At 33.2% G+C, this 14,304-nt stretch overlaps 1 protein-coding gene across 2 annotated transcripts; it reads right to left on the reverse strand.

Annotated features, from left to right (window-relative positions):
- Positions 1-8,948: 8,948 nt before the first annotated feature.
- Positions 8,949-13,211, reverse strand: LOC124948938 (CCAAT/enhancer-binding protein-like). Of its 2 annotated transcripts, XM_047493292.1 has the most exons (2): positions 12,450-13,211; positions 8,949-12,329 (listed from the first exon to the last, which is right to left on the reverse strand). In XM_047493292.1, the coding sequence occupies exons 1-2, from the start codon at positions 12,525-12,527 to the stop codon at positions 11,397-11,399; spliced, it is 1,011 nt and encodes a 336-aa protein (XP_047349248.1). In that variant the 5' UTR covers positions 12,528-13,211; the 3' UTR covers positions 8,949-11,396. The 2 variants fall into 2 exon arrangements, with proteins under 2 accessions (XP_047349248.1, XP_047349247.1); XM_047493291.1 differs by having other exon boundaries at positions 8,949-13,211.
- Between the last annotated feature and the right edge of the window lie 1,093 nt (positions 13,212-14,304).

A 14,304-nucleotide genomic window follows, 5' to 3' on the forward strand; every position in this document is an offset into this window, starting at 1 on the left:
ACTGCAAAATGTATCAATGTCTAATGTAATTTAATACATATGTAATGTAATGTATACGTAATTATTTGCTTTACATTTAAATTTCGTTATCAAAAATTATTTTACCAAAACAAAAATATCTGCACGTGTAATACTGATGGTTTCATTTAAATATTTGCTCAAGAAATTGTTATATAATATTTGATTTGATTTAATACATAATGCAATACCTGGGTTTCATTTTGAACGGTATTTTTTTGTTTTGCTTTTTTTCTCTCTTTTCTTTTTTTTTCTTTTTTTTTTTTTTTTTTTTTTTTTTTTTTTTTTTTTTTTTTGATTTATTCTATTTTCTTTTTTTCTTTTTACGCGACTTACAATTATACGATTTTCTTAACGCATTTTATTCACATTCATTTTACTTACACGGGTTGCTAAAACACAGACTAATTAATTCGAAGAGAATGTCGTGAAATTTGTACGTATTTTTTTTTTTGATTTTTCTTTTATATATTTATTAATTAAATAAAAACGTTTTGGCTGAATGCAATTCTATATTTTAAATTACTTTATTATTATAATTTGCATTAATTTAACACAAGTTTTATATTTTTCGTAAATCAATTTTTGTACGGATTTTTTTACGTACTTTTTGTTTTTGTTTTTATACGATACACATTCACAATGTAAAAAGAGATCCAGAGTACGTGCAACGATTTAATATCAATTTGAATTTTATTAAAAACGTTGTGATAGTTATTACTTTTCTAAAAATTTCTAAAAAAAAATATATTTTAGAGAGGTGAATTTTTGGAATAATTTTTTATTCAAATATAAATTTTCGTAAAACTCGCACCGTTAATAAATGAAAGAAGAACCATAGATGATTATCACAGACAAAATTGAATATGTCACGCACAAAAATTATCCATTAAATTGCTACACTCGATGTTCCAACTGCAATATATATATATATATATTTCTTTTTTGAAGAGTCCTCCGAATCATTGAAAATTATCACAATCATTAGATATTCGTTTCTCCGATAGTCGCATTTTTCTTTATTTTTTCTGTTCGAATAATTAATCGATGCGAGATACGATTCTTGAATATTTCCATGACTTTACTTATTATTATATTAAATGAAATACATTTTTCGAATCTTTTATTGACCTTCTAAACAAGACACTTTTCGAAAAAAAATTCTTTACACAATATCGCCGATTAAAATATTTAATCAATCTGTTTTAATTGTCGTCAAAAATTTCTATAAATATTTTTTCATTAAAATAATTATATATAAATTATAATATAGGAACGCGTGTAGGAGATAAGGAAAATTAAAAGATTAACATTATAAATAGATTTTCTTATACTTATTGATTTCGATGGTTGCGCGTAATTGATTAAACTGAGAGAACACTCTGTATATGAGATACATCTGTTATCTGTTCTCTCGAATCTAAGCGAACGAGATCGAGTTAATATATGTATGTACATACGTACAGACGTTCCGACGATTCTCACGTGCATTACCGATCGGAGATCTTAGATAGTTTAAAGAAAGGAAAAAAGAAAAGAAAAAAAAAAGATGAAAGGGAGAGTTTAGTCGAAAGGATGAACCGTGATTTGCGAAAAAAAGAAAAAGAAAGAAAAGTAAAAAAAAAATATCAGGCAGTATATAATCACAATTTCTCTCACATGACAATAATAAAACTATCGAGTGAAGAAATTAAAGATATATATTTGAAACCGGTATTTACGTGATAAAAGACTGGCTAATAAATAATTAATAGATTCAAAAGAAAATTATTGATTATCCTTATATCTCTTATATCTATTTGTTTATTTATTTATAAAATGAATAATATCAATTATTTACCTTATCGATTTGAATATTTATACTGATAATCAGAAATATCCGTGATTATTATTTGTACAATGCCATATAATAATATTCAGCTTTCTAATGTAAACGATATACTTCATTCCGTATAATTGGAAACCGATTTATCGATAGTGACACTCATCGGCTTTGAGATACTCATTATTGATAAAAGTATTCACGGCATCGAAATGTTATGAGATCAAAGAGGAGAGAGAGAGAGAGAGAGAGAGAGAGAGAGAGAGAGAGAGAGAAAGAAAGAGAGAGAGAGAGTTTCGTAGATCGTAAAAATGATTATTTCTCGCGTGTTAGCTATCGAATTTCTAACAGTATCAATCACGGATATTGCACGTTTATCAATTTTGCTATACACGCGATCAGTTAACTTATTAAAGGAATCGTTAAGTTCGTAATCGTAAAATATAATAGTAACTGTCGTTCAATATTTATATATTTTCGACAAAACGATGATCAAAATTTAATTCGATCGATTTATCTTTTTCTTTTTCTTCTTCTTCTTCCTCCTCGTTTTCTCTTTCTTTTTCCTTGCTTTTTTCTTCTTTTTTTTTTTTTTTTTTTTCTTTCAAATCAATTTGTTAATCATAATGTATATATCATTTACTTTAATTAAACATGAATGATATTATTTTGATTTTAAGATCATATAAAATAACATCGTCAAAAGAAAATAATTACGCGAAAGAGGAGGTGTAGAAAATTGATATAATGCGTTAAATCGAGTCTCTTTAATTATCTCGTCCGAGGCCGTAAAGAAAATCGTCGATAACGATCGGAATCGATGCGAGTTAAGCGATAGCGGTCGCGCGAGCGCACAGCCTCGAAGCTTATTTTAATTCTCGTGGAGTTCCGCACGTACGACTACGGCCCGTTACGGCCGGCATAACAATGCATGACGTAACGACTGGGGTCGAATCCTCCTTACCTCCTCCGTCCGCGGCGATCTTACAGGAAAGTGAAACTCTCGGAAACCAGGTCACACCCACATCGTGCTCGTGGTACCGAAGCATGATGCCGATCTACAAACCAGAGAGAGAGAGAGAGAGAGAGACCTTCTTTAACTTTTGCCCGGTTGTTCTATGATCCATTCGAAAATTTGAAAAATTCATTGGATTCGAAGAATAATACATTTTAAATTTCCTAATTAATTAGCTCGTCTCAAACAATGTCTCAAAAGTGATCGATCGACGATCGATCAGCCGGTTCAATTTTGTAAACATAATTTTACAGTATTTTTAAGAATTAATTTCTTGCTTTCTTTCTTTTCTTCATGTTTTATTCTTTTTTCCTTTCCTTTTTCTTGGTTTTTTTTTCTTTTCTTTTTTTTTTTTTTTCTTTTTTTGTTGACATTTCGAAGATGAAAAATATATTTTTTAATAAGAGCAGATTCTAATCCAAAATGTATAACAACGAATTCTCCTGTATCTTTTATTCGCATATTTACAAAAAAAAATTATTATTATATATATATCTTATTCACGTATCTACAAAAAATTAGAGAAAGGTATTAAGATTAGTATTGTACATAGATCGACGTGTTGAGAGAACATACATTATTGACTTTTTTCTTTTTCAATAATTCATTCATTTATTCAAAACTTTCTATTTCGATACGATGAAGATATTATATTGAATTAAAAGTAAATTTCATAGATATACACTGATTAATCAATTAAAAGTCTTTTTGGTTAGCAGATAAGAAAAGAAAGAGAATTCTTAAATTATTACTCATATCCGTAAATATGCAAATTGTTTGGACTAATTTTGATCTATTGTTTACTAACAAACATGCTTCGTGTTCATCCACAAAAGACTCAACTCTCTAGGAAATGTGTTCAGTATCAATCGAGAAGTAGAAGCACGTGCTACGATCGAGTAAGATCTCTTTGTGAACCGACTCGAGTGATCTATACGCACGATCTCGATCGTGTATGATTTCGTCTCTCGTAGTCTTTGTTAACCTGGAGAGTTGAATACTTTTTTTCTTTTTTTTTTTCTTCGTTTTCTTTTTCTTTTCTTTTTTTTTTTTGTTCGAGTTAGACGACAGGCTTGATGAATATCGTGAAGAAGAGAGAGTTATATACTTTTGACTGGTTGCGTGAGTGTGCCCACGTAAGTATGCGTCTGCGTGTGTGTGTGTATGTGTGTGTGTGTGTGTGTGTGTGTATGTGTGCGTATTTGTGTATGTATATCTCGAGCTTGGCGATAGTGGATGTTGAAGAAGATGAAAAAGGGAACGTGCTTGCGTGGGTGCGATCCAGCGTTGGCAGAGCTGGCCCTAACCCATATACCGTTTCAACCAGAATAGAGGTGAAGCGAGTTGTAAGAATCATAGGTAATGATAGATAAAATTTAAGTAGAAAATAGAGAAATTCTTATTATGAAAAGTTTTATCATCTCTGCTTTTTTATATAATATATATTATATATATTATACATTATATGTTATATATTATACATTATATATTATATATTATATATTATATATTATATATTATATATATATATATTAAAAATTTATAAATATTTTGAAATATAACAATTCTTATCAAATATATAAAATATATTAATTCTATTTATCTATAAGTTAATAATAATAAATAGTATTTATTTATTCTATCTATTTATATGCATTAATTGTATCTAAAATTATAAAATTATAAAGATGCATTAATTACAAAATCTATTAATACTATGTATTAATTCTATTTACTTAATTATATAATACCTATCTAATTCTATCTAATTCCTTATCAATCGTATTCAAGTGATATGATGATGATGATTATTATTATTATTATTATTATTGTTACTATAAATAAAATTATAAAAATAACAAATATTTGATTAATGTCAGAACTACGTGAAAGTTTGATTCGATTTAAGTAATATCGATGAGCCGATTAAAAAAACAATTTTGCAACGAATCGATATTTAAGTATTTAACATAATTAATTTCTTAGATTTCTTAGCTGAGCTTGGCAAAAGGTTTGAATCTAAAAACAGCGACACGTGCACGTAGACACTTCGGCGTCAAAACTTGGCGCATTATGTCATAGCTTTAACGTTTCATCGTATAATGTTCGAATACTTTGGACCTCTTTCGATTATTTTCTTTTCTCTTCCTTTTCTTTCCATATAGAATATCCCAAGCTTAAATAGATTCTATTCTAAAATAATTTTTCTATGTTCGTAATTAAACAAAAAGAAAATGAAAAAAAAGAAAACGAAAAAAAAAGAATAATAAAAAGAAATTAATGCAAATAAAGAATAACGAAACGTAAATGGATACAGTTAAGTTAAATTATCATCTTATGATAGACGATTATGGTATTTAACAATAATAATGATGAATATCAAAAGTCAAGCGTATATAAAAAGATAAGATCGTTGCTATCTCGACAAATGTAATTTGCGTTTCTATCGCCCGAAGCCGATTTTGATGCATCGCTATGTGGAACGTAGAAAGCTCGAAAAAGTATTCGCGGCGATGTTCTTAATGTCAAGGATGGGAACGTACGATGTCCACTGTATTTCGTTCTTCATCGTGGTTTTTAATTAGTAACTGTCTATACACATAGCCAATACGCAGTTGTATTTACGTTTATCGTGACGTCTGAGATCTTTGAATACCGACGTTCATTCTCTTCCTTTATTATCACTCTCACATCGTTTCCCGACAGTACATGAAAAGGAAGAAACGTTTAAGTGATAATCGCACGTGTGTCAATATTAATGTTACGTAAGAACGATGATGCGTGTATCGAGAGCATTTTTAACGCGATTAAGGATCGAAGAAAACTCGAGCCCAAAGAAGAAAATAATTATCTCATTAACTCTCTATAACATCATGTTACTTATAAATACCATATATCACGTATAACATATTTTATTTCATTTTATTCCCATAAAATTATAGTTAATTCGTACGAAGGATAGATACGAATACGAAGGATACAATTTTCTATGCATAAGTTATATTTACAATTAGTATAAGTATACTTATATATACTATTAAAGTTTCTTATTATATAACTTTTTTAAGAAAAAGAAAAAAGGATAAAAAGAAAAACTAAAAATAAATAATTGAAGACTTTCAAAGGGTCCTATACAGTTATCTATAACATAATAGTTTCACATTATATAATTTTATTTATTAAAAAAGAAGTAGAAGAGGGGAAAAAAAATATTAAGCGTTATAGAGATGCTTATTTCATTATCTTTTTAATTGTGTACTTACTATAAGTACATAAGAATTATGCACTCTTTATAGAAATATATTTTAATTAGTTATTCTAATAGGGAGTTTAAAAGAAAAAATATAAAAAAAAAATTGAAAAGCAACAGAGCAAGAAATGCAGAAGAAGAAAGAGAAGAAGGAGAAGAAGAACAAGAAGAAGAAGAAGAAGAAGAATGCGGCCGTTTGATGGCAACGTGTATACAGAGACGCAGTGCATATTTTAAAGTTTTTCCTAGAAAGCGGAAACGCATTCACTGAGTAGGCCGAGAATCCGAGAAGAACTTAGAGCTCATCGTCGTTCCCTCCTCTTATGTTTTCGTGCTCGCGGCGTATTTATAACCCTGGACAGTCTTCAGCCCTGAGACAAGTTGACGTAAGCTAATGACTAATTATGTCACCCCTCTTAGCGAACTTAAGACGTTCTGCCAAGCTGAGCATGATGTTGCAGTTACACCCTTACGTTACTTTTATCCCTTTTATATATATATATATATATATATATATATATATATATATGTATATATATTGATATGTATGTGTCTGTGTGTATATATACATAGGAAATACTTCATTTACGATAAGATCTATTATGCATTGAAATTTTTTTTTTAAACTCAACCTAACATTTTTCACATTTAACGATAACAGAGTATTAAATATAAGTGAAAAATTGTTGATTAATTTAGACGTAATTACACCCTTACGTTACCTTTCTTTTATTTTCTTTTCTTTCTTTTTTCTTTTTTTTTTTTTTTTCTTTTCTTTCTCCTTCCTTTTGTATCGGAGTTACTATATTTACGATAAGATCTATTACTTTTTATGATGATTTTTTTTTTTTTTTATAGAGCATCGATGTAATATTTTTCATTTTTAACGAAAGCGCCTATTAACATAAGTAAAAAATTGTATATTGGCTTAGATTAGGGTAATTTGAAAAATTTCTCTCTTTTCTCTCTCTCTCTCTCTCCCTCTCTCTTTTTGTCTCTTTCTCTTTCTTAGAATGTCGTTTACTACTCGTTAATACATTTCTCATATATTCAATATGTCAACCTAAGTCAATTCTAAGAAAACCAAATTTAGTGTCGGGTATTCACTTTCTCTTGACTGATAAAAATCTTTTCGCGAAGTGCACTTCGACCCTAAGGCAATGAAACTTAAATGGTGTAAAAGTCCGGCTTTCAAAAATGAATAACCTCGAGGTAGGAAGCTTTCGTATCGCTTATCTATTTACTAATACGATTAATTGCGACGGAATATCTCGAGTGTACGATTAAAAATGTTGTTCGAGAATCGTTATTTGAAAAATTATGTAGAAATATGTATATACGTTATAAATGTATATACAATATTATATACATTTTCATCTTTCAAAAATATTCATAGATTCGTCGTTAAGAAAATCTTATAATAACAGAACAATTAAAAGAGAAAAAATTATCTTGTATTTTGAGTGAATATTTTTCTATTGGTTTAAGTCTGAAAACCTGTTTGTCCCTTCCATATATGTTGCTTTTAATGAGGAAGCGAAAATTCAATCAAACATCTAGAATACCAAAGTCAATCTCTTCCGGGAGCTAAAGAACGTTTGAAGACTGGTCGGCGAAGACTTGTGACGCATCACGATAATAATCGTCGAATCGTTTATCAAAGTTTTGCTTATAAATCATGATAGTAAATCAAGATGATCGTTTATTATTACTAAAAATTCGATTCAAAGAGATAGTTCACTAAGATCGAGATTTTAGTTGAGGGTATATATATATATATATATAGATTTTAGACTTATAGATATACATATATCTATATGTATATATATATATATATATATATATATATATATATATCTATAAATTCGTACTTACGATCATAGTTGATCATAGTACAGTAATATATGGTGGATATCGACACATAGAGATCATAGAACATATGTATATCCTGTTCGACGAGTCAGACGATAGAGAACAACGTTACGATCGTGACAATGGTGTTAATCTATTTATCCGACTAACAACAAACTTATCTCTTATGAGTCATTTTCTTCGCTGCCGTTGCTATATTCGCGATGGAAGAACGAATCCGATCATTTTCCATTTTACCAGATTGTTTCTATCCATGAATATTAATTTGAGGTATCTGGTATACGGCCAGCTTTAAAGTAACCCGTTATCGTTCTCCTACAAGTTTCTATCACAAAAATCAATGTATCTTTGAATCGTTGTTCGTAAACGATCATGTTTAGATCTCATCGAATTTGTTAAATTACGCGTTCCGACGTAATTATACGTATCTGTGTGTATGTGTGTGTGTGTGTGTGTATATGTGTGTACGTATTTGTATGTGCATTTTAATCGAATAGACAAAGCTCGAACGATAAGTCAACCTGACTTATGGGCTATCGACATTGCGGATCGGCTTTATAGAAAGGAAAGAGTCTTTTGATCGATGACCTTGTTTGTATTATCGCCATGAGTAGGATGCATAATGTAAATGTCGGCGATACCACTTTTCCAAACATATGTTTTTATTATTATAGCATACTAATTGTAAGACATTGCTTTTCGATCGTGTCTGTAGTTTTCATTATTTCTTTTTCACGAGTTTTTCGTTCTTTTTCAAAATATCTCGACTGATCTTATGTATATAATATGATTGTCTTTTATGCGAACTAAGGCCTATCTTGAGCGGTGATGTATTATCCTCATTGTTAAGAGAGAAGCGAACATGGTTTTTGCGTGGGCACATTATAAACGTGGAAACGAGAGGTGAATAGGAAAAAGGAAGGACTCTTTGGAAGTAATTGAATGGTAGACAGAAGACACGAGCCGATATGTATGTTTTATATCAAAATATATTTGTGCATAGTCAAGAAGACAACCGTGACAGGTAATCTCGTAACTAACATATATCAGTCATACGCCAAGTCACGCGTGCACATATGACATTCACACTCGTGCGCGCTCGTGTGCGTTAAAAAATTTTTTTTTCTCGATGCGTGTGTAATACGTGTGTATGTGTATATGTAACATTTATGCGTCGTGTTGTTTCTCACACATTCTGGGTTTCTTTTGTTCTTTGTAGCATATATATATATATATATATACATATATGTTAAGATACATATATATTAATGCATATATATATATATATATACATATATATATACATATATATGTTTGTGTGTATTAACATATATTATTATAACATCTTCGCAAAATATTACATGGTTCTTAGTGTTGCGTGTGTGTATATTTGTCTGTATGTATATCTCATTGAGGAACGGAGAGACGCATCTCTTTATCCTGAATCTCTCACGACGTAGTAGAGATGTACAGAACGTGATTCAGACGTCTTCTCGTATACGCGATAGAACGCGATGATTTAAGAGAAGAAGAAAAAAAATAACATAAAATGAAGCCCGCTTCACGCGTTTTTTCTTTTTTTTTTTTCTTTTTTTTTTTACATTATACATGGTAACTGAAAATATAAGGAATCGGCTAGGCCGAAGCCAGGTAACGTCTGCGCGATTTTTCTCCATATAATTCTCTCTCTTTCTTTCTCTCTCTCTCTCTCTCTCTCTCTCTCTTTCTTTCTTTTTTTGCATACACATACACACACACAATAATTCATGCATACTCTTAATCTGCCGCATTAAAGTTCGATTTACTTTACATTAACTAGACAATTGTTTTTTGGCGCATATGCTTGCGCGTTTTTGTCCTTGTACATTCCACAAACACACAGAACACAGACACACACACACACACACACATACAAACACACACACACACGCACACACACAAGAATCATAGATTTATTCTTTCGCTCTCATTCTAACAAAATATATTAGCTTTCATGTGTGTGTATATACATCTTCGAATAATAATAAAATTAATAAGAGCTATATAATACAAGGGACGTGTAGAAGAGTGGTCGGGCCCGCGCGGTAAACGCGCCGCGAGAGTAACATTTCTGTCTCTCTCTCTCTCTCTCTCTCTCTTTCTTTCTTTCTTTCTCTCTATCAGCTAATCTCGCGAGAACGGCCGTGGCACTTTTCAATCCAGTCGAGAAGAAAAGTACGATTCGATTCACCCGTTCGATGAGAGCATGAACAAAAAAGAAACAATCAAAATAGAGAATGCGAATCGTAATTGATGGTATCTCGGCATGCCGTTTTGTTTTGTTTTTTTTTTTTTCTTTTTTTTTTATATATTTTTTTTCTTCGTTTCATACGTGTTGTATTTATTTTCTTTCTTTCTTTCTTTCTTACTTTCTTTCTTTCTTTCTTTCTTTCTTTCTTTCTTTAGGTACTTGGTAACGAGAGCAATAAAATATAATAATAAATTCTAAGTTCGTTTAATTCAACGGTATCTAATAAAAAGAGAATAACGACCGAAAATATCCGATGTATGGTCGATAAGCGCGAAATCGCGTTCGGATATATTGTCTAAACTCGTATTATTATTATTATTATTATTATTATTATTATTATTATTATTATTATTATTATTATTATTATTATTAATATTAATATTATTATTATTATTTCATTAATATTATTATTTTATTATTATTTTATTATTTTATTATTATTATTATTATTATTATTATTATTATATAATTATTATTTTAATTATTATTACTTTATTAGCCTCCCCTCCACCCAGTTCTCCATCCGGTGGACGGCGTTCGTCGTACCAATCGCGCGGTTCGAGTCACCCAGTCTTACGCAGAGTTCGTAGAAAAAAGAAGGAAAAACAAATAATAATAAAACGAGAATGAAGTAGACGCGAAAGAGCGTAAAATAAGAAGAGAAGTGCAAGAAATTAGAAAATGGGAGAAAAAGAAGGAGAAAGAAAGAGAAAGAATGAGAGAAAAAGAGAGAAAGAGAGAGAGAGAGAGAGAGAGAGAGAGACAAATAGAGAGAGAGAGAGGGAGAAAGAGAGAGAGAGAGAGAGAGAGAGAGAGGAGACGTCTTTTTAAAGATGGCGGCTTTAGAAAGATCCTAAAGATTTTAAACGACATGTCATGTGGTAGAACGTGTGTTTTCCTCGTGGCTGGTCGCACTTGCGTTCATCGTCAACGATAAAATATTCTATTTATCTTTCTTTCTCCTTCCCTTCCCTCTCTCTCTCTCTCTCTCTCTCTCTCGCTCTCGCTCTCTCTCTCTCTCTCTCTTTCTCTTAGTCTCTCCCTGTCTCTCTCGTTCTTTCCCCTTCTCTCTTTTTTTCTATTTTCTTAGGCTCGGCTAGTAGACTCTCATCGATGCAAGCGGCGAGGGCTACATGGGTCCGACGGCGTGCTGTTGGAATTGGTCGAGATGCCTGGAGATTTCACGATGAAGTTGCTCGGGTACGACTCCGACGCTGCTGAAGAGCGAACGTAAGACGTTGAGTTCCTCGGTCAGAAGTTCGATCCTTTTCTTGAGAAGATCGTTGTCCTTGACGAGGAGTTTCACCTTCTCCTCGGTTTCACGCGAGCGTACCTTCGCTTTTTCGCGACTTTTTCTCACAGCAATGTTGTTTCTCTCCCGTCGTCTCCTATACTCGTCGCTGGCCTTGTCGATGGCCTTGGTCTGTTTCCTGGCAACGGCGGCTGCTGCTGCGGCTGCTGCAGCAGCCGCATGATGCTGATGGGCCATTACCGGTTTGATAGGTCCACCGGCAGTTTGGCCGGTGGTTTGTCCAGCTCTAGGTGGTGGTTGGTGAACCGGTGCACCAGGATGTCCTCCGGGCACGGTGCTCGGTGTTAACGTTGTGAAGGTAGGACCGCCATTGGCGAAGGGACCGTTTGTGACAGGACTGTAACCGGCTGGTGGGTATTGAGGGCAGTGACGCCGGTAGTCCGCTGGGTCCAGTGGTTCCTCTTTGATGCTAGGTGATTCCGAGCTCGAACTGTTGCTATCGCTACAGCTGTTACTTCCCTGATGATAACTTGCCCCACTGTGAACTGGTTGGGGCATATATGCTAGGGTAGTACGTGGGTAGCCGGTCGTCCTAACGTGTTTTACGGCACCATTGCTCGCACCTAACATGTCCAAGAGACCGTCGTTGAAGTGACTGTCGTCGATTAGATGCTGAAGATCGAGCGATATCTCGGGAGTATTCAGGTCCGTAAGTTCGCCCGCCGCAGCACAGTGTTCCGCGTATTGTTGATGCAAACTCGCTTTGCTTCCCGACACCTTGCTCACGACCGAGCTAGTCTGCTGCTGCTGCTGTTGATTGTGATTGTGATTGTGATTAACTTGTAAGGCGGAATTGTTGTTGTTTTGATGATTGTTATTGTTGTTGTTATTATTATTCGCAGTGTTGTTATTATTGTTGTTATTCAGCACCTGAGACTTCTTCGGATCGGCCGCCCCCTGCACCTGGGCCTGGTGGGCCCCCGAATCGTACATGACCGGAGATTCCATCGTTCACTTGCACATCACAAATATTATAGAACGGTATGAGAGATAAACTCGGCGCTCTTGAGAAGCGCGCTTATTATAGTATAGCACGTTATCACCGATGAAAAAGACTTGGAGTAATAGAGAGTGAAAGAGTGAGAGAGCGAGAGAGAGAGAGAGAGAGAGAGAGAAAGAGAGAGAAAGAGAGAGAGAGAGAGAGCGATAAGCAGAGAGAAGTACGCCAATGTCGCCGCGTTGGCGCGCGGCTACTCTCTCAACGCGATTCTTAATCTTCTTCCTCTTCTTCCTTCTCTTCTACCTACTCTTCCTTCTCTTAACTCTACTCCTTTCAATTTGAAATGGCGGGCTTTTCGCTCGCGCCAACGTGTTAATAGAATATTTTCTCTATCGAACGTTCCGTTTTGATATTTTGATTCTTCTTTTCTTTCTTCTCCCAATATTATTACTACTGACTACCAATACTACCACTCGAGTAACTATTACTATTACTATTACTGATTATATTACTATCGTTTTATATATATATATACATATACATATATATATATGTGTGTGTGTATGTGTGCGTGTACGTATATATAGAACTCGCGATAAAATAGAAATACGTGTATAGAACAAAAGCTTGGGAAGACAAAAAAACAATCCCACCCGCACGATAGTTGGCGCGCGACTGAACGGTTTGGCGGCATGTCGCAAGCTTTCAATGTGGCGCGCGGCGTGGTCCCGCGCATGCGTAATACGCATCTACTTCTCTCCCACTTCTTAACGAGAGCCGAAAGTGCGCCGCTGTCGGACGCCTCTCCCTCCCCTCCCTTTCTCTTTCTCTCTCTCTCTCTCTCTCTCTCTCTCTCTCTCTCTCTCTTTATTCTACTACATTTCTCCTCTCACCCGCCAAAGAACTTCTTTCCTCTCCTGACTACTACTACTACTATTATGACTACTATTACTACTACTACCACTACTACTACTACATCATTACTACTACTGCTACTACTAGTACATTTCTATTAACATTACCAGGACACTACTACATACACTTAGTTCATCCATCCATCCGTCCATCCGTTCTTCTATTCGTTCGTTCTTTTTCTATTTTGTCTTTTTCGTACGTGAGATGAGTCTCGCTCTATCTATTTATCAGTCTATGTATCTATCTTCTTCTCTCTTTCTCTTTCGTTACCCACGAAACGCGGGCCGAGACATGCGGAAAAGTTTTCCGACAACTCAGCTTTTCTCGATTGTCTATTTATAAAATAAAATAATCGAATTTTGATCAGATTGTATTAGATTGTATCGTTCCGTGTCGTATGATCTCATTCGATTTTACTCTATCGTCAGATCGATTGTTAGATCGATATATCAAAAATTTTCTTTTTGTGACTCTATTTATATAAAGGCGTACATACGACTATTACTTAGGTGCTGGCCTTCGAGTGGGTAAATTTTCATTCCCCGGCCAAGAATTTCCTTTTTCCTCGACGTTCCGCGTATAGTGAACGACGTTTAATTGTAAGCGTTCTCGTTAGATATCTCGTTTATTTTATTTTTTCCTCGCTTTCTTCTTAAGTATCTATTGATCTTCTCGCCATTTCGATTCAATAGGAATGTTTGTTTCATATTATTATTTATTATTGTTTTATTCTATATTATTTATTATTCTTTTAAAATTCCGTTCTTATTATTTTATCGACTTGTACAAAAAATGTGTTTGTTCGTTTCAACTATTTTTGTGTTTGTTTATTGAAATATATATATCGCAGGGTGACGACATAAAATTATC

This window comes from Vespa velutina, chromosome 4 (assembly GCF_912470025.1).
Source record: "Vespa velutina chromosome 4, iVesVel2.1, whole genome shotgun sequence".
NCBI lineage: Eukaryota > Metazoa > Arthropoda > Insecta > Hymenoptera > Vespidae > Vespa > Vespa velutina.